The sequence below is a fragment of the Chrysoperla carnea genome, chromosome 5, assembly GCF_905475395.1.
Source record: "Chrysoperla carnea chromosome 5, inChrCarn1.1, whole genome shotgun sequence".
Taxonomy (NCBI): domain Eukaryota; kingdom Metazoa; phylum Arthropoda; class Insecta; order Neuroptera; family Chrysopidae; genus Chrysoperla; species Chrysoperla carnea.
In genome coordinates, this window is record NC_058341.1 from 60,058,268 (window position 1) to 60,083,441 (window position 25,174).

The window sequence follows — 25,174 nt, forward strand, 5'->3', positions numbered from 1 at the left end:
TACTGGTGAGAAAGTTATGCTTAAAAGATGGTAATCGGTTGGCTAGAGGTCTGGAAAAATAATGGTAGAGACTTCGACACTGAATTTGTTTAATTTTCGGATGGTGATTTGTGAAACGGTTGTTATCGTGAAATAGTATCGGACCTCTTCGTTTGACCAGTTCTGGCTGCTGCTAACTCAATTTTGGGTACATTACGTCGGTTTCCTCACAATAGGACTTATAAAATAAGTAAACGGTAAAAGCAACGGCACAGGTTTCCTTGTACTATTAATTACTTAAATAATTAATAGCTAACGGAAAGATGTGTCCGTTACAGACTCTGTTATGATGGTTTGGCTCGGTTAGTGAAAATTCTAGTGTACCCACTTTTCGAGCTTTTTTTACTTTTCCAAAAATGAACAGCATCAAGTAAAAAATTCTCCATCGAAACAGTATATACCACGACACAATGGAATAAATATTTATTTAGATATGGAGCTTCAAAAACACATGACATTAAAATGAACAAAACTTTTGAAACAACATCATCATTATCAAAATTCGCGAATATGAATCTTTGTTTTAGAGCTATAAAATTCGTTTGATACTTAAACTTGGTCAAACAGAAATAAAGTAAAAAATTAAAATGTTCATTTCTATAAACAAATTTGAATTTATAAAATACTCCAATTATTATAGATTTTTTGTAAATTTAACTTCTTATAATTGCTATAAATAATAAAAAAAAAAAAAAAAAATTCGCTAAAAAAGTAATAAATACGAATCTTACATTTACGGTAGATATCTGTAGATATGGATCATCACACTAATAAAAACACAACCCGTCAACAAAACTTTAGAATTACTTCAGTAAAATGTGACTCAAATATAATGATTTTAAGTATAATTAATTTTGGACCTTTGTTGATGTAAAAAATAAACTCTCTCTTTCTCGAGATATTTGATCAAACTTCCAAGATGCTATTCTCCTATTTATTTCAATCCATAATATGCGCCCTTCTTTTCCTGAATCGCTAATTGTTTGGTCAAAAATAAAGTATATTGCATGGACCTATATTTGTTTACATCTTTTGAATTAGGTTATGTTAATTTGGTGGCAAATCGTTATTTAAATTTTGTTTTATTTTCGTTTACTCGAATGCATTATTTTGAACTTATAAAGTTAGAAGTTAAACCAAACAATTTGTTTACGTATAACATTTTTACAATAAATTTTACTTTTTATCAAATTGTAACAGTTGAAGAAAGAACTTTCCCCTATTAGAATTTAAAAAAGAAGGGATAAAAAAATGACGATGGTGTGTTTAAATTTTCAGACCCAAGCTGTATGTCAAGTATTATCACAAGTGGATCAAACTAGTCATACAAATCCACAAAATCAACGTGTTGAATTCAATCATGCAATCAATTATGTGAATAAAATAAAAAATCGTTTTCAAAGTCAACCAGATCGGTATAAAAAATTTTTAGAAATATTACACACGTATCAAAAAGAGCAACGTATCATGAAAGAATCGAATAACACAACCTCATCGTTAATTAATTCAACTGGTGGAACAAACAATAATATATCGAATATTACATCTGGGGCTGGTATCCAGACATCGTTAAATAATAACGATTCAATGTTAAATGTTTGTGGTGGTGGGGTTAATGTTACAACGTCATCGTCACAGCAATCTGGTGGAATGATTGGTGGTAAACATTTAACAGAGGCTGAAGTCTATAGTCAAGTTGCTAAATTATTTGAGAATCAAGAGGATTTATTAGCGGAATTTGGACAATTTTTACCGGATGCAACTAGTAGTTTGGTATGTTTAGTTGATTTTACTGTTATTGTATTTAGATGTATTGTCTCTCTTGAAATTACTGAAAAATGTAAATATTCAAAAATTTTTAACTCGCTTTATAATAATATGAACTTTTTTACAGCAAGATATTATTACATCCTTATCTTAAATTCTTATTTTTCACTTATTTATCATGCTCATTTGAAAACGCAGCACTGAAGAAAGCAGCTTAGAATTTAGGGTGTAAAGCGGCTTTTAATACCGATATTTAATTTGTTTGATGTTTATTTTTATTATTTGCTCTTTAAAATTTTTGTTGCGATATTGAGAAATATTTTGGAACCGAAATTTGCGAGAGAACCGTGGTATAATGTGTTGAAAAATTTGTTTTACATTTTTCGAATCGGATATAATTTTCTCGGCTTTGACGTGTTTACTGAATTAATTTCATGATTTCATCATAAAACGAAAAGTCATGATTTTAGAAAATATTAATTTTCTACATTTTAGAAGGGTATGCCAGTCGAAAGTATGAAAGTGGATATTGTCAATCCCTCAAAAAATATTGGGATAAGATCTGCGAATGATCAAACAAAATTGAGAACATGAAAATTGGTACAGACATTTTTCGCTTTATTATTTATCTACTTGGTTCAATCGCAAATTTCTCATCATTTTAGTTAAAACTGGAATAATTTTCAGTCCGCTTCAAGCCGAAGCAATACCAGGAGGCATCCAAATTCGTTACCATCTTATGGTCTATTATGCACTATTTTGAACTTTACAAATAAATTTTAATAATTCGTAAAGCCAAGCAATAGTGCAAAATAAATTTAAACAATTTAAAGTGAAATAATTTTTTATTCGATAAATTTTATTTTTCATCAAATTGTTACATTAAAAAAACTGATTAAACTATTTTCACTGTAATTTAAATAAAATTATTGGAAATATTTTAAAAAAAATTTAATTAATCAATTTTTCTTTACAGTCAAACAAAACATTATCAACAAACGATACACATATTGTAAAAAAGCCATTAATAAAACCATCGTACAACAATTCAATGCGTGAACGTGAACGAGAACGTGAAAATCGTGAACGTGAGCATCGAGATCGAGAACATCGTGAACGTGGTAGTGATCACCGTAGCGATACACTTGATCATCGCGATCGTGACCATCGAGATCGAGAACGTGATCGAGATCGTGGTGATCACAGAGTTGATCGTGGCGGAGGTAGTGATCGTGATCGTAGTAGTAATAGTTTAACATCCACACAAAAATATGGACATACAAGTGGACAAATCAAACGTTCACCACCATATATATCATCCTCATCTCAAGGTGGTGCTACCGGGGGCGGTATGTCATCACATCGTGATGGACCTCCATTAAAGAAACATAAAATTCCATGCTTACGTGATGTTAGTTTAGCTGAAGCTGGTAAATATGGAACATTACACGATTATGCGTTCTTCGATAAAGTGCGTAAAGCGTTACGTTCGCAAGAAGTGTATGATAATTTTTTACGTTGCCTAGTTTTATATAACGAAGAAGTGATATCACGTAGTGAGTTAGTACAATTATCCGGTCCATTTTTGGGTAAATTCCCTGAACTATTTAAATGGTTTAAAGATTTTATTGGTCATAGCGATAGTGGTGGCGTTGAGCCAATACCAAACAATGTGGCACGCCAAGAGCGACCTCAAGGCGATAACGCATTAGAAGTTGACTTAACCACATGTAAACGTTTAGGTGCAAGTTATTGTGCGCTACCGAAACCACATACGGATACATACAGTACTACATTATCATCTTCAGCCGTTCTACCAGGTGCAGGGGGAGTACATCATAATCTAAGTAGTTTACAAGGTTCACGAAGATGTTCTGGTCGGACACAACTATGTCGTGAAGTATTAAATGATACCTGGGTATCATTCCCTACATGGTCTGAGGATAGTACATTTGTTACGAATCGTAAAACACAATTTGAAGAGTATATTTATCGTTGCGAAGATGAAAGATTTGAATTGGATGTTGTTATTGAAACAAATGCATCAACAATACGTGTATTAGAAGGTGTATGGCGTCGTATTCAAAGATTTAGTGCTGATGAGTTAGCACGATTCCGTTTAGATGATACATTAGGTGGTACCAGTGCTGTGCTACATCAGCGTGCGCTACGACGAATTTATGGTGATAAAGCAGCTGATATTGTTGATGGATTGAAACGAAATCCTGGTGTTGCTGTACAAGTAGTTTTAAGGCGGTTACGTGCAAAAGAAGAAGAATGGAGAGAGGCGCAAAAGGTTTGTGAATAATTCTATTAAAGTTTTGGACATGTTTTTTCAAACAAAATTTTATTTTTCCAGAGTTTTAATAAAATATGGCGTGAACAAAATGAAAAGTTTTATTTAAAATCGTTAGATCATCAAGGTATTAATTTTAAGCAGAATGATGTAAAATCGTTGCGCTCAAAGAGTTTATTTAATGAGATTGAAACTCTGTACGATGAAGTAAGTTTAAAAATATTATACAATTCTATCTTTATTGAGAACTGACAATAAATGTGTAGTTTGGGAATATAGCAAATTTTAAGCTGCAATCTTCATTTTAGCATCCTGCAGTATTTTTACCTTAAATTATGTATACTCATTCGATTTTAACGCTAAGATGTCAGCGCCACGAGTAAATATAAAATGTAAACCATACCTGCTAAACTCTTGCTGATTTTTTCATTGAATGAAAAGGCAAAAGATACCTACTTCATTTTAATGTGCTGTGTCATATTTCCTCCGTTAGTCTTTTATAATTGCGATAATCTTTCTACTTTTTTACATTACTCGTAGTTTTGTTAGTACATACATTTTTGCATACAAATTTAGGACCTTAAATTTTATACTTTTTTGTTTTTGATTTACTTTTTGAGCTTTTAATTTTTAGATGGTTTTAGGTTAAGTTTTCATTCACATTTTTAATTTTAAATTTTATAGTTGTGTGTGAAATTTTTATTTCCTGACTACAATTTGGAAATTTATGAAAACTTTTAACATTCTAAGTGATATAGCTATAACATTATATGTGAATTACATGTACTGTTATAGTTATAATACAATGGTTCAAATTTTGTGTTTAATTTGACTTAGTTTGTGCATTGTCACGTTACAACAATACTTAAGCGATATAATGACTAAAATTAAAATAAAAACAAGTGAAAAGAAACAATTGACTGAGTTAATTGTTGAAATACCATGCATAGTCAGTGTTGATTTCTTTATCACATAACACATACAAAAATGTATAGACAGTGTTGATGCGCAATTGTTTGTTTTTTGACGTCACGTAAATAACAAAAGATATTCACTTTTAAATAGGCAACACACAATTCCTATATTAATACACTAGCTGGGAACTACCCGCTTTGCTGGGCAACATCCCCACTTGCACCCCTCCCTCCACATTTCCTTGCGTTGGATAACAGTTTTGTAATGTACACGTCATGCTCTTTTATTTGATACCCCACTTAGGTATATTTGTAAATATTCGATATTTCCTTCCCACTTTCTCGCTACACCTTTCTACCCTGCGAAGGTTAAAAAAATTTCTAAATGTAATTTAAAACATTCTGACCAAGTTTTGAACTATTAAAAGCCACAATTGAAAAATGTGAATTTTTTATTCATGAACACCCCCGCAACCCCCCTTGTGGGTGGAATTTCGTAAAATCCGTTCTTAGCTGACCTCTATTTGGCAAAAGGAATATTCCTCCCAAATTTCAAGTCTCTAGGTCTTATAGTTCCAGAGATATCGTGATGAGTGACTATCTATCTATATCTATAGAAAGTCTCCTATATATATAAGATACTATAAAATTTGCATCTAATTAACGCTCTCGTGGGTAAACAGTGATGTTTACAAAAAAATGTTTCAAACAAAAGTTTTTTATTTTTTTATAAGGAACATTTTTTACATTTAAACTTTTGATCTATCTCTAACGGTTTACAAGATGGGTCCTACGGACCCAAGACCGAATTGACCTATAATGCTCATTTACGAACTTGACCTCACTTTTTACGTCCTGAGTACGCTGTAAAAATTTCAGCTCGATATCTTTTTTCGTTTTTGAGTTATCGTGACCACAGACGGACGGCCGGACGGACGGACAACCGGAAATGGACTAATTAGGTGATTTTATGAACACCTATGACAAAATTTTTTTCCTAGCATCATTATTTTTAAGCGTTACAAACTTGGGACTAAACTTAATATACTATGTATATTTCATATATGCATGGTATAACAATTATTTTAATGTTTTATATAATTCTTTAATACAATTTTTGTTGCCAAAATTATGGTATTCTTTCATTATGTATGGTTTACAAGATTGTAAACATTTCCGTTCAATATTATGTTTCTATGGAAGCTGACACCTATAGTTCTTTTTCTATCGCTAGAGTCTTTCTAAGTATTAAAATCCAATAGTATAGCTAGCTCTATGGGGCTTTGGTGGAAAATATTCTAGGATTTTTAATTTCCATTTTTACAACTAATGCACTATTTTGAACTTTACAAATAAATTTCCTTAATTTGTAAAGCCAAGCAATAGTGCGAAATAAAAACAATTTAAAGTGAAATAATATTTTTTTCAATAAATTTTATTTTTCATCAAATTGTAACACTAACAAATTAATAAAAAGAAAAATTAAGTTATTTTTGAAATTAACGTTTTTTTGAAATGAATATATAATTTATTACATTATTACGTGAAACACGGAACATATGATTTATTTAAAGTATGCTTTTATGTCTTGATAAACAAAAATTATGCTATATTTCACTTTCCCGCCGATATAAATTTTAAACATCGGATGTTTTGATCAAATATAGTCAGTTCTCAATACTGAACAGAAATATAGAATGTTAAAGTTAACGAAACAATTATTTTAGCGACATGAACAACATGAAGAAGGTGCCACATCAGCATCAATTGGTTCAGCGCCTCCAAGTGGACCACATTTAATATTATCGTATGCAGCACACCTAACACCAAATAGTTCAATACCAGCAAATCCAGTAATATCTGGTAATAATTTAGCAACACATCGTCTTGGACCAATTGAACGGAGTGTATTAGATGATGCCGCTGGTTTATTGATACATCATGTACGAAGACAAACTGGTATACAAAAACAGGAGAAAGCAAGAATCAAGGCATTGTTGAAACAATTTATTCCAGACTTATTTCATCATCCACGACAGCAACTTAGTGACGATGAACGGGATGATGATGGTAAGTTTTTTAAATTAATAAACAATTATCGCCATATTATATCCTTGATTCTCTTAAGAAAACCATTTGTTTGTATTTATTAAAAATTAATTTGTTTTGTCGTAGATGATCGTGATGATATGGATGTAGAATCAAATTCCCGATCGAGTCCAAGTAATATCGCTGAAACAAAATCAAATTCAAAATCTTCCAGTAACAGTCCACGAGATACATCGAGAAAAACACCGCCAAACGATTCCACAGAAGATACAAAAGTAATACCAATGGATATTGATGTGAAAAAAGAAATTGATATGGATGATATAACCATTAAAACCGAAGATGATGGTACAGGAGTTAATAAATTTGAAGAAGATCCGGTAAGTAATCTAAGTAAAATGCTAATAAAAAATTTCGACGGAATTCGTCGAAAAAACAGGGACACGTATTTGAGGAGTATTAATAATGTTTTTGTTTTTATAGGATGAATATTACACCTTATTCATGGCAAATAATCATTGGTATTTATTTTTACGGTTACATGCTGTATTGTGCTCACGTTTAGCAACAATGCACGCGCACGCACAACGTTTAATTGCACAGGAACGTGATGAGCGTTCAAGACGTAAACAATCAACAGCTGTTGCGCTCAAATTAAAACCACAACCAGAATATGAAGTTGAACAATATTATCCAGCGTTCCTTGATATGGTCAAAAATGTTTTAGATGGTAATATGGATTCAAATGCGTATGAGGATACCTTAAGAGAAATGTTTGGAATTCATGCGTATATTGCATTTACTCTTGATAAGGTTTGTTTTATTTTTTTTTCAATTTTCAAACGAAAAAGTTGTTCTATTAAGATTTTTTTTTAACATCTTAGATTCTATGAAGATTTGAGGTTCTTATTTCTCAAAATAATAGAAAACATTTTAAGATGTCTGTCTTTTGTTTATAAATTAAATGCACTATTTTGAACTTTACAAATAAATTTTAATAATTCGTAAAGCCAAGCAATAGTGCAAAATAAATTTAAACAATTTAAAGTGAAATAATATTTTTACAATAAACTTTATTTTTCATCAAATTGTTACATAATAACTGGAAGTACAACAGATTTTTGCAAATATTGATGACCGACGAGGCCTTTTATTTACACTGTCGGGTGCCGTTAATAACCCGAGATCCATGAAACGCCATTGTATACCCAAAAAAATGACTATTCGGACCAAAACGCAGCAAAAAGGGCACATTTTCTTTTGACTAATAGAGGCGGCCACTTGAGATTGATGTTGTATTCAAAAACTAGTCCAAATAAATTATTAAAAAAAACTGGATGAATCGTCTAAAATTTTTGCATCACCAAGTATGCACTCGGTTCAATCTTCAAGTAGGCAAATGGCCTTCGCATATTGTTTTTTTTTATGTAACGAAAACAATAATTTTCGACTTTTATATTATTTTTGACCGGTAATGGTGAAAATATCTTGAAAATGACGCCACATTCATTAAAATTGATGTATTAAGGAAGCAAAAATAAATAAATAAAATAAAAAAACACCTTGACAAACAATATTGTTGATAAAGTTAATAATTATTGTTTTACGCTGGGATCTTTTTTAATCGTTGCAAACTTTCTGTTCATCTATAAATTTGGTTATAAAAATTAAACCAAACTTGTGTTTTTGAAATTATTATAATATTAATATAATATTTTCTTTTATGTTTGATTAGGTTGTATCGTATGCTGTTCGACAACTTCAACATTGCGCTACTGAACGTGGTGCAATTGAATGTTGTAACATGTTTTTAAATGAACGTCGTAAAGCACATGCCAGTTATAATGCAAACAATAGTCGTAAAGAATCACTACGTGATAAAGATTTCTTCCGTAATTTAAGTAAAGATTGTTATAGTTTATTACGCACAAATAATAGTTTACGTTCTGCTAGTGCTACTGATCAATTTACAAACTGTTATGCGAGTGGTGCTGGTGGTCCATGTGCGACAGCACTAAGACGTAAACCTGCCGAAATTGCATATCAACGTGCTGCCGAAGCTAAATTACGTGATGAAAATTGCTTCAAGATTTATATTGTAAGTTTTCTTTTAATATATTTTTATTTTATAAAGATATTGTCACACACACTAAAAGAATTATGAAATTCAAAATAATTTGCTGGGAATAATAGAACGTTATTAAATTGAGCCTAATGTTTCCGATAAAAGAGCAGTTTTTTTAATAAAATATTGTTGAGAGGAAAATTATTTAATAAATGTAAAAAATATCACAATAACAACTAAATTTTAAGAAATAAGTCTCTTTTTATGTTAACTCAGGGTTTTTAATAAAACTTCTGGAAATGCACTATTTTGAACTTTACAAATTCCATAATTTGTGAAGCCAAGCAATAGTGCTAAATAAACACAATTTAAAGTGAAATAAAATTTTTACAATGGATTTTATTTTTCATCAAATTGTAACAATAATTAATTCGATTGCTTGAATATTTTTTGTTTTTCAACAAGTCGTCATTTTACTTCAAGAATTTCTTTCCACCTTCACTAATTCAATTTTGCTTCTTCCACTCTACGTTTTATTTGGAAATTAAAATTAAAAGATAGATATCTTCATACTTGTCATAAATTTGCTTTCAACTTGAAAGCAAAAGGCGGAATTCACAGATAATATTTGACTTGAACCCATCTTTCGTTTTTTAACCAAAAAATTTACTAACCCGTCAGCACTATCGTCAATCTTTCGGTAATCTTTAGTTTCGTGATGAGAGATTTTCTCATGCGTTCTGTCTGTTTCTCTAAATCATAACCTCTACATAATTTTATATTAAGTTTTTTAATGCACTACCTAATTAAAAATAGTTAAATTACGTGATTATTGAATGATGTTTGAGAGTGTAAATATTAGAGCAGCGAAATAATTAAATTCATTTCAACTAATTTCACCATCTTTCTATCACAAGTTTTTTTAATTTACTGAATACAACTTATATTAAACTAACAAAAGTTCAAGAACAGTCTCGAAAATATGTTAATATTTTTTTGCTTACATCTTTACTCTCGTGACCAGAAAAATTCTCACAATTTCTGAAAGACTTGCAAAAATATAAAAAAACTGTAGATAATTTGAAAAAATCTGAAAAATTTATAATTCAAATAGAAGAAATTATATGAAGATAGAAAAAGTTTCAACCAAATATACTATTTGAAAAATAAAAGTTATTTATGTCTTAAATCCAGCTTGAGCTCATAACGTGAGAGTTGGCGCGGGTTAATTCTATTAAAACAAAAAATTCTCCCCACGGACAATAATTTCATTCAACTGTTATTCATTATAATCGTTCAATAAAATCGTAAAAGTTTAACGATAAAAAATAAACTTCACAAAAAAAATTCGTCATTTTGATTAAATAATCAGTCTTCTTTTTATTATGTCACAAAGTCCTAATTGTGTCTTTATGGTGATATAAAAATATCATGAAATTTTTTTCAAAGGTTGAGTTTTAACCCCCCTTTTTTTTCTATCATCTTTTTTTACTAGCTAGCATCGATTTTAGCATCATATGAAGAAAACGTATCCTAACTATTAAAATAATTTAAATTAAAAAAATTCCAAATGGTCCACCTAGGTGAAGAATACCCCTAGAATACGAACACAAATTTTTAGGGCCATTCAATCTCCCTCTTATCAACCTGCTTTTTACCTGAAGAGGTACCAAAAGCCCAGAATTATTTCTGAAGGACAATCAATGAAATATGATTTTCTTTGTGTGATAATTTCTTATACTTTGAATAAAAAGAATTTTAAAAAATTGTTGTAAAATCATTTTAAAATTAAATGCGTCATAATTGTTATTTAATTAATGTTTTTTGTTACAGTATAAAAATAATTTACGTGTGACAATTGAACTATTAGATACGGACTCGGATGAACCAGATTCACAAAGTGCACTATCTGAAGCACAAAAACGATCAAATTATATTGAACGATTTGCCAATGACAGTATTTCAACTGGTACAAGTGGAGTTGGTTCAAGTGGAGTTTCTAGTGGTGGTGTGAGTGATGGAAAATCAAATAGATTGAGTGATAGTGGTATTATTGGTCAAGATACAAACAATACAAATAAAAATAATACATTAAGTGATAATAAAAACAATAATAATACTAGTGTTGTAAATAAAGATACAGGATGTACTAGTAGCAGTGTTAGTGAGAAAGGGACAAGAAAACGTTTTGATAGAAACAGGGAATCATTAAGTACATCATCACAAGACATAAAAGAGGAAAAAAATGTATCGGATCAAGATGAAAGTGAACATGGGGTAAGATAAAATCTAAATAAGATTTAAGGCACATTTTAACTTTAACTCTACTAATTTATTTATTAACACACATCAACAGGGCATCTAATCTAAATTTATTTAAGTCTAGTTTACATTACCTTTTATAGAGAGTGGCTTCAAAACAGTTGATTCTCCCTTTGGAGGTACGCATGTTTGCCATAAATTTTTTATTTAAATAAATAATACCTTATAATTAAGATAATCATACAAAAATTTGGAGATTGGAGAAAAGTTTTAGATAATAAAGAGTCAAAATTATTAAAAAGATGATATAGAAAGAAATCGTCATATAGTCTGCAAAAGTTAAGCTTAATAAAAATTTACAGTATTTACCACAGTATAAATCTTTTTATAATTTAATTTAGAACAAGTTTGTACTTTCTAAAAATAGTATTTACCGAAGACAAAAAAACTGATTTCGTTCTCTTTGAAGAGTCATAGTGGGGTAAACTCAAAGACGTAGGTAGGTACACCGTATTAATTTTTCTCTATATCTCCAAAATCTTTCTAATGATCAATGCCAATTTTTTTTATAATGAACTTGTCTTCATTAGGATTATTAATACAATTAAAAATTTTTGGACTTTCAACAGGCCTATTTTTAGAGGTTAGTCGTTCAAAGATAACAGTCGACGAAATGTATGTAAGGTGGCATAGTTTTAACGACTCAGTAGAGAAAGTTTGATTCCGGGAAAAAAAAAAATAGATAAATAATTAACAAAATATTTAAATGTTTCCGTATGGTACTCAGATTTGACAGTTCGCATACAAGGCAATTAATAATTCAACCATTTTATTTCAGCCGAGTCAAAGATCATAACTAATCATCAGCGCTGGCTTTTATTTTGGGTGCTTAGTGTATATAACTGAAAAAAAAAATTGTATATTTTACCGATTATTCTCTAGTTTGGAGCGCTGAGTTAGATAATTACTCGTTTAGGATGTAGAAAATAATTTCGAAGTATATTTTTTTAACATCTAAAAAAAGTTAGATGAATATCGTTCCAAAATTAAAATCAAAACCACCCTTTTCTTATTAAATAGAACGGAGTAATGGCTTCAATAAACTAGGACAATACTCAAAAACAAACTTCTTTGCGAATGAAAATTCTTCTTATAAACAAAAAGAAAATTACTGAGCGAGAAATTTTAATTGAATAATATGACGACATATCAAAAATTTGGGATTCAATTTTTACTACGCCTATTTATTTTGTAAAAATTCAGATATAAATCTGATACCGGTTAATAAAAGGGCGTGTCTCACAACAAAACTACAATTTGAAAACGAATAAAATTAAATTTTTAACTTTTCGACAGTAGTATAAATTGATGAAGTTTTTATTTTTACATTTCATTGGAAGAATTTTTTCATACGTTTTTGGTTATATAATATTGATTTTAAAATATTTTGTAAGGCTTCTCACGATTTACAATGCGTTCGTTTTTAATTTATAATAGAGATCTTCAAGTAATGATTTTACAAATCAAAATTATAAACAAATTTCGTCTTTTTTTTTAAAGGATCTTTAAAATTAATATTTCCAATAAGAAGCATTTTCGTGAATATTCGTTAAAATTTACGAAAACAGTGTGATTAGAAAATTTACTTAAATTGAAATCTCCTAAACATTTGGAAATTCAAAACCATTGTTGAGACGCCCTTTTAAATACCCTGTTTTTACGCATGCGCGTAAATTCTAAATACATACTATACTAACAATCGAATAGTTAATTGATATTGTCCATGACCTTTCTAAACTTATTAATTGATCTTTTGTCATATAGTCGAATTTATCGAAGAATATTATTACAAACAATTTTGAGAAATAAATTTCTAATTTTTTTCTGATAATGTAAACTAAGCTTAAATCATCCTTTCAAGTGCTATCGCAACTATTGTTTATTGTATTTAAAAAAATTCAATTCAAGATTACTTAAACCATATTTTAATTTTTTTTATGCACAAAAAAAATTGGCATCAGATCATAAGCTGAGAATGATTTTTTATGGAAGTTTTATTTTTATAATTGCGTTTTTTAAAAACAGAATTCATTTTTAATTCAATGTGCCAACTTTAAAAATAATTTCTAAATATTTTTGAATCTTGAAATTTATTTTTTTTGAATACAATAATTAGGATTTAGAACACTTAACAAAAAAAGGATACTTCCTAATTTTCAAGAGAAAATTGAAATCAATTGCAGGATATTTTTAATTAAATAAATAAAAGAAAATAAAAAAACTAGTGGAATTACATTTAATTTTTTTATCAATTTTAAAAATGATAATCTATCGTGGAATAATAATTCTTTGAGTAAATATTTTTCATTAGAAGAAGCAATAAAAAAACTGTATTCATTTTTTATTACTCAAATTTAAGAAGGGGAAATTCTTTGACGTCAATTATTCTTTCTTTTAAACGTCAATAACTGTAAATAAAATGTTTAGTACATTTCGAAACGATTTGACTCAAAAATACCATAAAAATTAAATATTTCGAATATGTTCAATTGAGTATTTGACCAAAAATAGTTAAATTTTTACGTTTCGATTTGCAGCTTTTGAATGATTAAAAGTATATTTTGCCAACTTAGTAATTGTGTACAACACTTTTGAAGTTCAAAAATAATTTAAACTGCTATAAATACATATTAAACATCTCCACGATCGATTTATACACGAGATATATTTCATTTGTAATCGAGGGCCACGCCCCATATCAACTTGGCAGTGTGTATACATATGCCCCATATCAACATGACCCTTCATTATTAGAAAAATTGAAACAATTGTGACTAAATAAATAATAAACATACCTAAAAATGTGAGAAAAGTAAGTTAAAGAGGGGTCAGGACGGTGCAGCTGAATTTTTAAGGTTGTGTAAGGTTTTTGCAGGAAAAAAAATTTTAATTAGGAATTTAACCATAAGTAACCATGAGAAAGCGATTGAGTTGAGAAAAATGAAGATTTTGAATATAAAATTGATATCCAAAAGCCGCAAGTATGTGCGTAAATTATAAATGCTATATACTTTACCGCGCTAAAACTTAAACCTTTATACACGGAGCCAAAGTTTCAACCAATAACATTACATAATTAATTTTGATTGAAGTAAGTTTTCAAATTCAAATATTTCGTGAAAGTTTGAAATTTACTGAGAAAAATAGTTTTTCACTATTTTAGGACATAAAAATCTTGACTGTAAAAAATGGCTTGCATATATCAATTTTTGCATTCAAATCGAGATTTTTTTCTAATTTTGATTAGGGCGGCTAATTAATGAGATCTTTTTTCAAAATTAAATACTTATTATTCAGAAGATTCTGTTAACAATGATTTCAACTATCATCAAAAAGTTAGAAGCAAAAAATTGTCTCTTTACTCTATAAACAGAATTTTTAATTTGAATCGAAAAATTTTGTTACGGCCACTTATTCAATTACTGCTAATTTCTAGTCGGCCAAATACTCAATTTAAAAAAAAATACGTTGTTCGTGATTAGTTTTTAGATGTAAAAAACGTATGTCCGTTATAGAGTGTTGTTTTTTTGTTGTTTATTTAAAAAAAAAAAAAAAAAAAAAAAAAAAAAAGCGGATAAAAAATTGTAATATTTCATTTTATGCAATAAATTTTAAATTGAAAATGCATCTCTGTTCCTTGTAAAATAATATTTTAGTAACATTTTCAATTTAAAAATGACCAAAATAAGGAGAAATTTACTTTTAAAATTGTAATTCGATAAATTGTCGTAAAATTTTCCTTACTTATAAAAATGTACATATTAATTTTTTCATTTAAAAAATAAAAATCCTTCTAAAATTTGAGGCAAATATGTAATAAAAATCTATCTTTGTAATATTTGCAAAAACTATATAAATTCAAGTGTAAAAAAATAATTAAAAAAATAAAAATTAAAAAAAAAATTTGTGTTTTGTCATAAATGATTCGAATTAAAAAAAATAATTATTCTGTTTTTGATATCAAAATTTATTACAATTAAATAAAGAATATTTTCAATTGTTCGTAAATGTTTATTGATATAAATCGTTCCCCTCAGTAGACTTAAGAACCAATTTTTTTATTTTTGTTTCATTTTTTTTGTCTTTAATTTTTCATTTTTGAGTTGAAGTTACTGGGGTTTTTGTTCAACTTTTTATTTTTTATTTTATTTTTTTATTTTACTTTATTATTTCTTTTATATTTTAAACGAAATATTTTTGCAAATGTTTCAAAGAATTTTTTTATATATTCTGAAATTTATTTTATTGGGATTAAAATTTTAGGCGATTAAAATGATATATTATGATATAATTTTACTAAGTAAAAATCGCCAGAATTTATTAGTTGAATCAACACTAAAAGGTGTGAAACATTGTTATCCAGGAAATTTAAAAAAAATTTCATCGAATTTTGAAAAAATTGGTTTCAGATCGCGAAGCACGGCTATTATGATTCTGAGAAAATTTAGATGAAACACGCCGATTTTTCGAGATATTAGAAGGGCAAAAAAAAAAATTATTATTTACTAAAGCACTATATATATATATTATAGTTGTAAAATATATTTTATTAATTTTTAAAATGTTGAGATTAGGCTAGTTTGAAACGAGACTTTTTCTCATTATCTATCTGCACTGCTAGTTTTTTAATTTAATTGGAAGTATTTTATATATTAATCCAGGATGTATAAAAATAAGAATTCGTAGCTTTTAGAATTGATTTTTGTCATTAAAAAATTACAAGTTTAAATTTTAACTTCGCGCATCATTCCGTATTCGCGTTACAACTCTTGGGATTTAAAAACAAAATTTCGAACTAATGTTGTTAGTATTAAGAGAAACTCTATCTCTAGCAGGTTGCTCTGTTTCTACCAGTACTGTTCGAGAAAAGAGTAAATTGTCCAAAAATTGTTAAAGGAATAACAAGATTTAAATTTGTGTTGTCCGCAACTCCGAAGGGGATCGTTTTCGATCTATATTCATATTTTCTTTTTTTAATGTTTTGATGTTATTCTATTTTGATGGTATCTTATTTAAATCCAAACTTCGATTCATAAAAAAAATGAACTTGATATCAACAAATTTAATTATAAATATAAAGTTTCATCGAATTCTGAGCGAATTTATCAAAATTCCTTGTCAGAAAATCGCAATCACACACATGGATATTATCTGCAGAGAATGTCTTAACTAAAGATTATAAGTGTAATCTTTCAGAAACCCAAAAAGATAAACATATTTTTGTGTTTAGAAAATAATAAAACGTTACAGCTTTTCGAACACTCGAAGTTAATTTAATTCATCATTTTCTTCATAAGCAACTAATAATACTAACTTTAACAAAAATTAATAATGTTTTTTACCCCTAAGGTGCAAAAGGGGTGGTTATGTTATTGTAGCGGATAACCTACGACTTTATCTTTCAACAAATTTTTATTGCCTCTTCTTAAACAACCTTTGCCTCTAAATAAAATGTCTTTTGATTACAATTTCCTTTTCTCTAGAAAATTTTACGAAAATGGGGCAAGTTCGCTAAAGCGCTTTTAAAGAAATGACTTTTTTTAAGAAAGCCTTGGTTGTAGATTAATATGATACAAATATACTCTTTGATTTATTACCTTATAGAGCGTAAAAAGTATATGAATAAAAATTTAAATTGCAAGCACAACAAAAAACAATTTGATTATAATTTCCCTCTCAATCTTTAACGATTTCAGTCGCACATGTTGGAATCTTTTTTAAATGTTCATGTTGGGCAGAATTTTATTTAAAAATAGTAGTTATTTTCTAGCAGTAAATAAAATCATGACCCGAAAAATTTCTTTTTTGCTGTTTTTTTAGTATACTTTCTAACAAATCCTTTTACAAAACGTGATAATTCGCGCGCTTCTTCCTATCGAAAAGAACCCAGACCACTGTGACTTTCAGTTAAATATCACTAGAATTTAGACAAAAATTTTGCCAACTTGCTGTTTTCGATATATTCCATGTCAAAGTTCCCGATTTTCATTGAATTTCAAAAGGTGATATATCATACGCAATCGCATAATTTATGCCTGAAAACCTCAAGACCTTTTCCATGGTTTCGGTATTTATAACCTTACTCAATCAGGTTGATATGAGCGTCATATCGGGCATAACTCAAAAATTTATAACAGCTGCTATATTCAAGGAGCTGTTAAACAGTTTTCGGGTAACCTTATCTGTAACTTTGGCAGAAGCCAATTAATTCCTTTCACCGTTTCAGGCTCAAATTATGCCATTGAATATGATATAGAACATGGAATATTTCAAAAATGGCACGTTGGCGAGATTTGTGCCCATTGAAACATTTGTACAAAATGACAAGAAGAATAACTTCCCAAATTCTGGCAACATTTTACTGGAAGCCATTGTCTATTTACAGTGATCAGGGGTTCTTTAATTGTTACCGGAATTTTTGAGCAATCAAAATTTATTTTTTTCCTATTATTTATTATAGATGCATAACTATTAAAAAATTATAATAATATTACTATAATTAATTTTTAACATTAAATATTACCATATATTACGTCACTCATTATGTCGAAGAAGCGGTCGTCTAAGATTGATTTATCACAGGATAATCCAGAATGTTTTAAATATTTTGATGTTAATAAGTCAAATATAAAAAAAATATATTTTTCAATTCTCACACAACTTTATAAATAGTGTTAAATCACAAACTCATAAAAACATAGCTTGCAAAAATGATGAATTATTAAATTAAGTGGAGATATCACCTGGTGATGTCGTGGAACAAGGGATAATTTAATGAAAGTGTGATAAAATGTGATCAAGGGATAGGAAAAAATCCAAAAGTCTTGTGACGTAATTAATGGATCACTCCATTTTGTTAAAAATGGGAAGTGAAATTAAAGAGAATTGAAAAAAAATACACTCGGACCAGAACTTGAACCTGAACCTCTTGGATTCATCCCAAGTGCTTTAACCAGTTCGATCATACGAGCTCCAGACACACGAGTGTAATTTTTTCAACTCATCGAATTGTTATTTTTGTTTATAACATTAACTTATTTTATTTATTAATTGTGTTTGTTTGCCATACTCATGTATTCAATTTTTATTTACCGTCAAAATCTGTCGATTATAATTGACGTTCTTATTATGATACAAATGGCGTAAACTGTATGTTGAATCAATATTTGATTAAACAGAATTGAAAAAAAAAATACACTCAAATCATTACTCGAACCCTAACAACTTCTTGGATTCTTATCCAGTTCGGCCATAAAAGCTCTAGATACAGAGTAAGTAAACAAACAAACACAAATAATAAATGGGGAGTGGAAGTTTAATTATACAATAAGGTATAAAAGAAAATTAAAAAAACAATGATTTCCTTACAGAGTGAATATCGCAGTTGGTCGGGTAGAAAAGCAACATTTTTAAAACGAAATCTACGAGATTTTCGACAAAGAGCACAAAGAAACAATTTAACATCAAAATCAGCGAGCGGCAACAGTGGATTATCAGAGCCATCGTCGTCATCAGGTGTTGTTAACGATGATATACAATCTGTACAAAGTGGTGATGATATTGAATTAATAAAAAGTGATCATCATCTACACCATGATTCCATAAAAGATTTGGAACGTAAATTATCTGAAAAAGGTCTGCCACAACGTATCACTCACGGTGGTGTGAACAGTAGTGAGTTTGTTGTTGATGATAAAACACAGTGTCGTTTTAATTTAAATTCGTACAAAATGGTTTATATTGTTAATAAAGAATCATATTTATATAAAAAAGATGCATTTATGAAGGCTAAAGAGGTAAGTTTAATTATTTTCTAAATTTATTATAATAATATATCAGTATTATTATTGAATAAACTGGTCTAAATTTTGACATAAATAAAAAACTAACTTAATATTTTAGACCCTGCTTCTCTAAATTCTGTAATAAAGAAAAATAATCTTCTTGAGTTTTTAGTAATTAAGTCAATTAGCTCGGTCATTGACATGCACACTTGAAAAATTTTAGTATCTTTCAAATCTATCTGCCAAGTTTTTTCCTCTAAAATTTTCCTGTATAAAAAGATATTTCCGACGTCGCACTATTTTCATTAATAGGGAAAAAAATCTACAATAAAGAATAAGGATCTGTATTTTTTGATGAAAAGTTTTTAAATTATCAACTCTTTAAATCAGGAGCCAAAATTTAAAGACTGGAAATTTTTTTAAAACAAAAGTTGATTCTTCTTCGGCAAATAATAAGAAACTTAAAAAATATTGGTTTCTGATCTTGAAACAGTGTCCCATTCAAAATTTAAGCAGCTTAGACACATCCACCAAATATTTAGATTATTTAAATAGAAGGAAAGTGGAACAAAATAGGCACAATTTGGGAGCCCCCAGGTAGATTTAGGACTATTAAACAAAAGCGGCAGTATCAACCGTGTCGTAGGGGCCTCTGCTTAAGTATGTCTTCAGCAAAAAATCACCTACAGGTCACAATAGTTGTAAATGCCGCATTGCTTTGAAAGCAATAATAGCGAAATTGACCCTGTCATAAAATAGTTGAAATACCAAAACTGTATTCACCTTCGATTCGGAAACGCGTTTAGATTTTCATTTATTCATCCTTGTTTTTACTTCTGTATCTAGGTTTAAAAATTATATTTAAATTTCGTATTCAAAAAAAAAAAAGGAAAACATAAAAAATTGTAAATTATATATTATTTTATCTTTATTTACAGTGTCATCCACAAGTGACGAAACATTTAAGTGCACGTTTTCGTGTTTGGCACAAACGTTGGTTAAGTGCAAACGTAACAGAAAGTCAACAAAAAGCCGCGTGTGATTGGTTAATGGGTCGTACAGATGGATTATGTGCAAATAGAACACGTGTGATTACAAACAATGACATACGTCGTACCCCATACACCACTTATAATCGGTATCGTGTTGAACGTTTAGTGTCTACAAGTGATGCTGACAGTGGGTGATCCAGGCTATGTCCCACCACAACAAACAATTGTAGTGGGCGCATCAAATAGCATCGTCAACGTCAAACATTCACCAGCAGCAGCATATTGTATTTGTGATACTACCCTCGATTTTTATTTTTTTAAAACTAAAACAAACAAAAAATTATAAACAGATCTTATATCGTTACTTACTACGCGTTGTAAATATTGTAATTTTTTCTCGGTTGTGTGTTATTTATTTAAAAAAATGTTTAATGACTTATACAGGACAATCTATCGATTGCATTTTTTTTCGTATGTGGTTTACAGTATATCAGTCCTCTTAAATCATACTCTCCCCTCTCCTCAAATCCTCTTTCATATATCCATATAAAGTGTTTTAATTTATCCATAAGTCCGTTGATCCCGCATTTTTTCATAATCTTTTTTTTTTTTAATATTGTAACAAAAAAATGTAAAACTATAAGTTTTTACACAAATGTTGTGTTAATCATTTAAGCTGTTTTTAATTATATAGTTTTTTAAGTGTAAGACATTCAGTTAAATCATTAAAAATCTTTTAAAAATTTGTTTTTCTCTTATTTCTTGTGAATTACACAATATTTTTTTATTTAAGTTGAAATATTGTTTTTCTCTTTTTTTTATATAAATAAATAAAAAAACAAATGATTATTACATTTTGATTGTAAATCCCTCTCTGTTGATGGTACGTTTGAATTAATTATTTGACTAGAAATTGGCGGTAAACAATCATTTAAATTATATGTGATTTATTGGATTAATAAAAACGATTACACCTGTTACATTGAGGGTTAAAAATTTTCCAGAATTTTATAACAATTTTTCTTAAGTATTTGTCTCGTCTCGAATATTTAGTTACTTATTTAATACACAGTAAGATTTTTATTGTTTTAACGGTTCGACGAATATAAACTTATTCTAGCTCTTCGCAATAGTGAATTTGAAAGACTTGTCAGTTTATAATATTTAAATAGGACGAAGCAATATTACAACTTTAAGTACGAAGAAGTTTCTGCCAAAAATTGTTCTGCCAGTCTTCCTAGACATGTTGATGACAACTATGCAAACATTTCTTGTATAATTAAACTCCTTTATATTATGCCGTTTTGACAATTTCCACCTAGAACACAAAATGCTTCACAGCAAAAGGTTGCCAAGAATCAACTCGCAAATTTATTAATGTGTCTGTAAAATCGTACCCCTTCCAATCGATAAAACCGCCTAGGTATTGCTTCAGCGCAAATCGTATCGGGTTGTAGTATTAATTTTTTATAACATTTTTTAGAGTAGTGTAGATTTGGACACCAAAACAAACTAGTTTTTTAAATAATTTTTTAAGGAAGTCCTGGGAATGATAAGGAAATCAGGTTGATAACGCGCGTAAAGTTTTTGAATGTAATTATATAATTTCAGATCATATGCCTTTTAATTTTTCTTCAATATTATACAATTTTAGAATTAATTTATGCTCTAAGAGTCCAAATATTCTGAATTTTATTATTTTTGTTCAAAATTTCAACGTTTTTAAAGATTTGACGAACATTTTTATATGAGCGCAAGGCTACAATTCTATATTGAAATTTATTATGAAGTAAATAAATTATATATGTAAATGTTACGTACGCCCCTGCAATCATTGCGACAATTTTTTCCAAAATAGTTTCTAAAATAATATTGATGAAAATATAAAATACGTTTTAAAACATAGACTTATTGTCCTACGACCTTTTCCTGGAAGTTTCAAAATATGTAATATTTTCGATCTAACTAACAAAATTTTGGGAAAGAAATTATTTTATTTATTAGGTAATTTTACTCCTGCGCCGCTCTGTGTAAATACCATAAATCAAATTCATTTCATCAAACAGAAAAGATATATTTCAGCTCGCGAAATCAACCCCCAAATAAATTAGCCTATTCAAATAATTAATTTATGAGCCTGGCGAGTCTTTTATCGATGTTCTAGAATGTGACGATTTATAATGAATTATTTGGTATGGGAATACGAAAATTAAAGTCTCTAAACAAAAATTTAGCTATAAAAGTTTCAATAGAAATTTCGGGGTCAAACCTTCGTTTAATTTTTAAATCTTCATTGAATGTGACGGATTGAAATAAATAAAAAATAATTTTAAATCAGAAAGGGGTTCAGATTTAGAGGTTTATTTCCATACATCGATAACTCATATAGCCGGCGTCTCTCATGTATTTATTCAACTGGAAATCACGTGGCTTCAATTCGAAAAACTCTCGACTTTCGTCTAGGGAAATACAAATTTAGTTTCATGCCAAACATATTACAGATAGATATTGATATTAAAAAAAATTATTTTACAATTTGAAGAAGAAAACTCGAATAAAATAATCATTTCGAAATTTCGAGAAAATTTTACTGTGTATAATGTAAAAGTATGAAAACCGTACTAAATAAAACAAAGATTCGGAATTTCCACACATTCAAATAGTATAAACGTTGTATTATTTATTTCAATAAACAAATTTTTTTTTCAAGTGGAAATATCGACTTTGATTGTGGATTATCGTTAAAAATTGTTATAAAATTCTTTTTAAATGTATTTATATAGAATTTAAATTAATAAAAAGAAATCAAATTGGCAATATTTTTTCAAATTAGAAAATGTACTTCTCAGGCTGTTTTTAAAATATTTTTTATTGAAATGTGTTATTTATCCTACAATTTTTAATAAAAATTAACGAAAAATTTTATTTAAAAAAAAAAAAAAAATGTGGCGGATATATTTATAAAGTTGAATAGAAACGCAAATAGTAGACGATCATTTTTTTACCATCCAATTATTCAAGATCTTTCGTATCGCTTGATGCCTGTTTTTAATACACAATATATTTTTCCAGGGAAACCTTGGATATATTTCCTATGAGTATAAATCTGAATTTTCGATCCCAATGTTATTTCAAAGTTAAAATAATTAATTATCTTCGAAATAGTTCATAAAATTTTTTATAACTTTTAAAATTTTCATTACAGATGATTAATGATTATGGCGTTATAAATAGCCCATTATCAATAATTTTTTAACAATGTTTTTCTAATTTCTTTATAGAGTAAGAGAGAACATATTTTCCTTATAAAAAAAGCATATTTAATACATAAAATAAGGCCCTTATCTTTTCTCTGTAAGTCTGACTGCTAAGTCATTTCCTAAATATAATATAAAACTTGAAATATCAAAATGTCGGCTGAAATAAACATCCAGGCGGACCGATAACTTAGATTTACACTAACAAAAAAAAAATAGTTATTTAGATTTTTAAAATGAAGGTGTTAGTAATTTTGAAAACGAAATTCTTATATTGGGTTAAATTTTTTTGTGCGCAAGAAATTATCATAATTCAATCAGTGTTACAATCCTTGAAACACCTTTGGGATTCAAGCTACGAATTAAAACATAAAAATATTGCAAATACAACTTTTTTTATAAACTGATAATATTTATCAGTGTGTAAATAATTTATTCCAATTATTAATGATCATCTTCTATTTAATTAATAAAAAAAAACTTGTAATTATAACGTCAATTATCGTAATTTTTTATAAAAAATGTAATGGGAAATATTTGGGTTTTTGATCTGATAATTTCTGTAGATTTATCTTGTTTATAAGAGACACCATGATTCGAATAAAAGTTTAAGATTTAAATCACTTTATCATTTGGGGTCGGGAACTATCCATAAAATACGTTACGCTAAAAATTCAATCTTAAAGCGACTTCCCTATCCCATGCTACAATCCGTTTTTTTGTCCCAGATATAATACTGTACCCCTCTCAGGTTATTGCGTACGTGTTTTATGTACAACTCGTTCAGTTCTTGAATAATTATTGAAAATGGGCTAAATTATTTACTTTGTTAGTTGTCAGAGAGTATATAATATTATTTTATATATTTCCTGTTCTATCAGCGACGAGATTTTAGAGTTAAAATGCCTTATTTTTTCTCGAAGCGGGAAATACTAAGTTAAACAAAATCAGCTAATTGTGCTTCAATTTTCCCATATTATACATATACGCTGGGCATATTTAGAGGAGCGCTTAAAAAACAACATTTTTCTCTGTATCAGAAAGCATTTCTAAAAAAAACGTGAATGCAGCTTATCGTAGGCTCGAATAAAGGATTTTGAAATGTAAGATAATTAGAACTTCGATTTAAATTTTATTACCGAAAAACAAATAAAAATAAAATTCTTTACAAAAAAAGTAAAATGAATAAAAATTTTAATGTCATTAGACAACATTTTTTTTCTGTGCGTTCCTCTAACTTTGTTCAGTGCTGTTTTAAAAACAAAATTTATAGGCTCGAGGTTAGACTTATAAACTAAAACTGATTACAAACCCTACTAGATTAATCCCGAGATTTTGATCGCTACTAGATTGAATTATTTATCGAAAATTTGATAACTTTCCAAACATCTGCTCCTATATTAAAATTACTGGTACTATATCCCTGGATAAACTATACTGGACTCTGGCTGAAGAAAAATAAACTGTAATTAGAAAGTTCATCAAAAAAGATCGCTACTTTTGGTCATTTATATGGGCTGCTTCATTTTGAGTATAGTGGATAACAGCAATTTGTTTTAATAAAATTCGTTCCTCAAACTTTTGTTTTCACAAAAAAAAGCAAGGGGATATCTAACTTTATGTCACGAAACATTAATAATATGAAAATCTCGATATTAATGAACTGGCATATGAATAGAAGGGGAGTCA

The 25,174-nt window shown here is 28.6% G+C and overlaps 1 protein-coding gene across 1 annotated transcript in view; it reads left to right on the forward strand.

Moving 5' to 3' along the window:
- The window catches only part of LOC123301658 (paired amphipathic helix protein Sin3a), a 39,556-nt gene extending 18,652 nt beyond the window's left edge, over positions 1-20,904 (forward strand). The window contains exons 8-17 of the mRNA XM_044884497.1: positions 1,318-1,812; positions 2,783-4,102; positions 4,166-4,309; positions 6,744-7,086; positions 7,192-7,445; positions 7,549-7,878; positions 8,801-9,163; positions 10,964-11,407; positions 18,823-19,248; positions 20,175-20,904. Coding sequence (XP_044740432.1) covers positions 1,318-1,812; positions 2,783-4,102; positions 4,166-4,309; positions 6,744-7,086; positions 7,192-7,445; positions 7,549-7,878; positions 8,801-9,163; positions 10,964-11,407; positions 18,823-19,248; positions 20,175-20,423 — 4,368 coding nt within the window. The 3' untranslated portion in view covers positions 20,424-20,904. The remainder of the gene's footprint in view (positions 1-1,317; positions 1,813-2,782; positions 4,103-4,165; positions 4,310-6,743; positions 7,087-7,191; positions 7,446-7,548; positions 7,879-8,800; positions 9,164-10,963; positions 11,408-18,822; positions 19,249-20,174) is intronic.
- Positions 20,905-25,174: the final 4,270 nt, after the last annotated feature.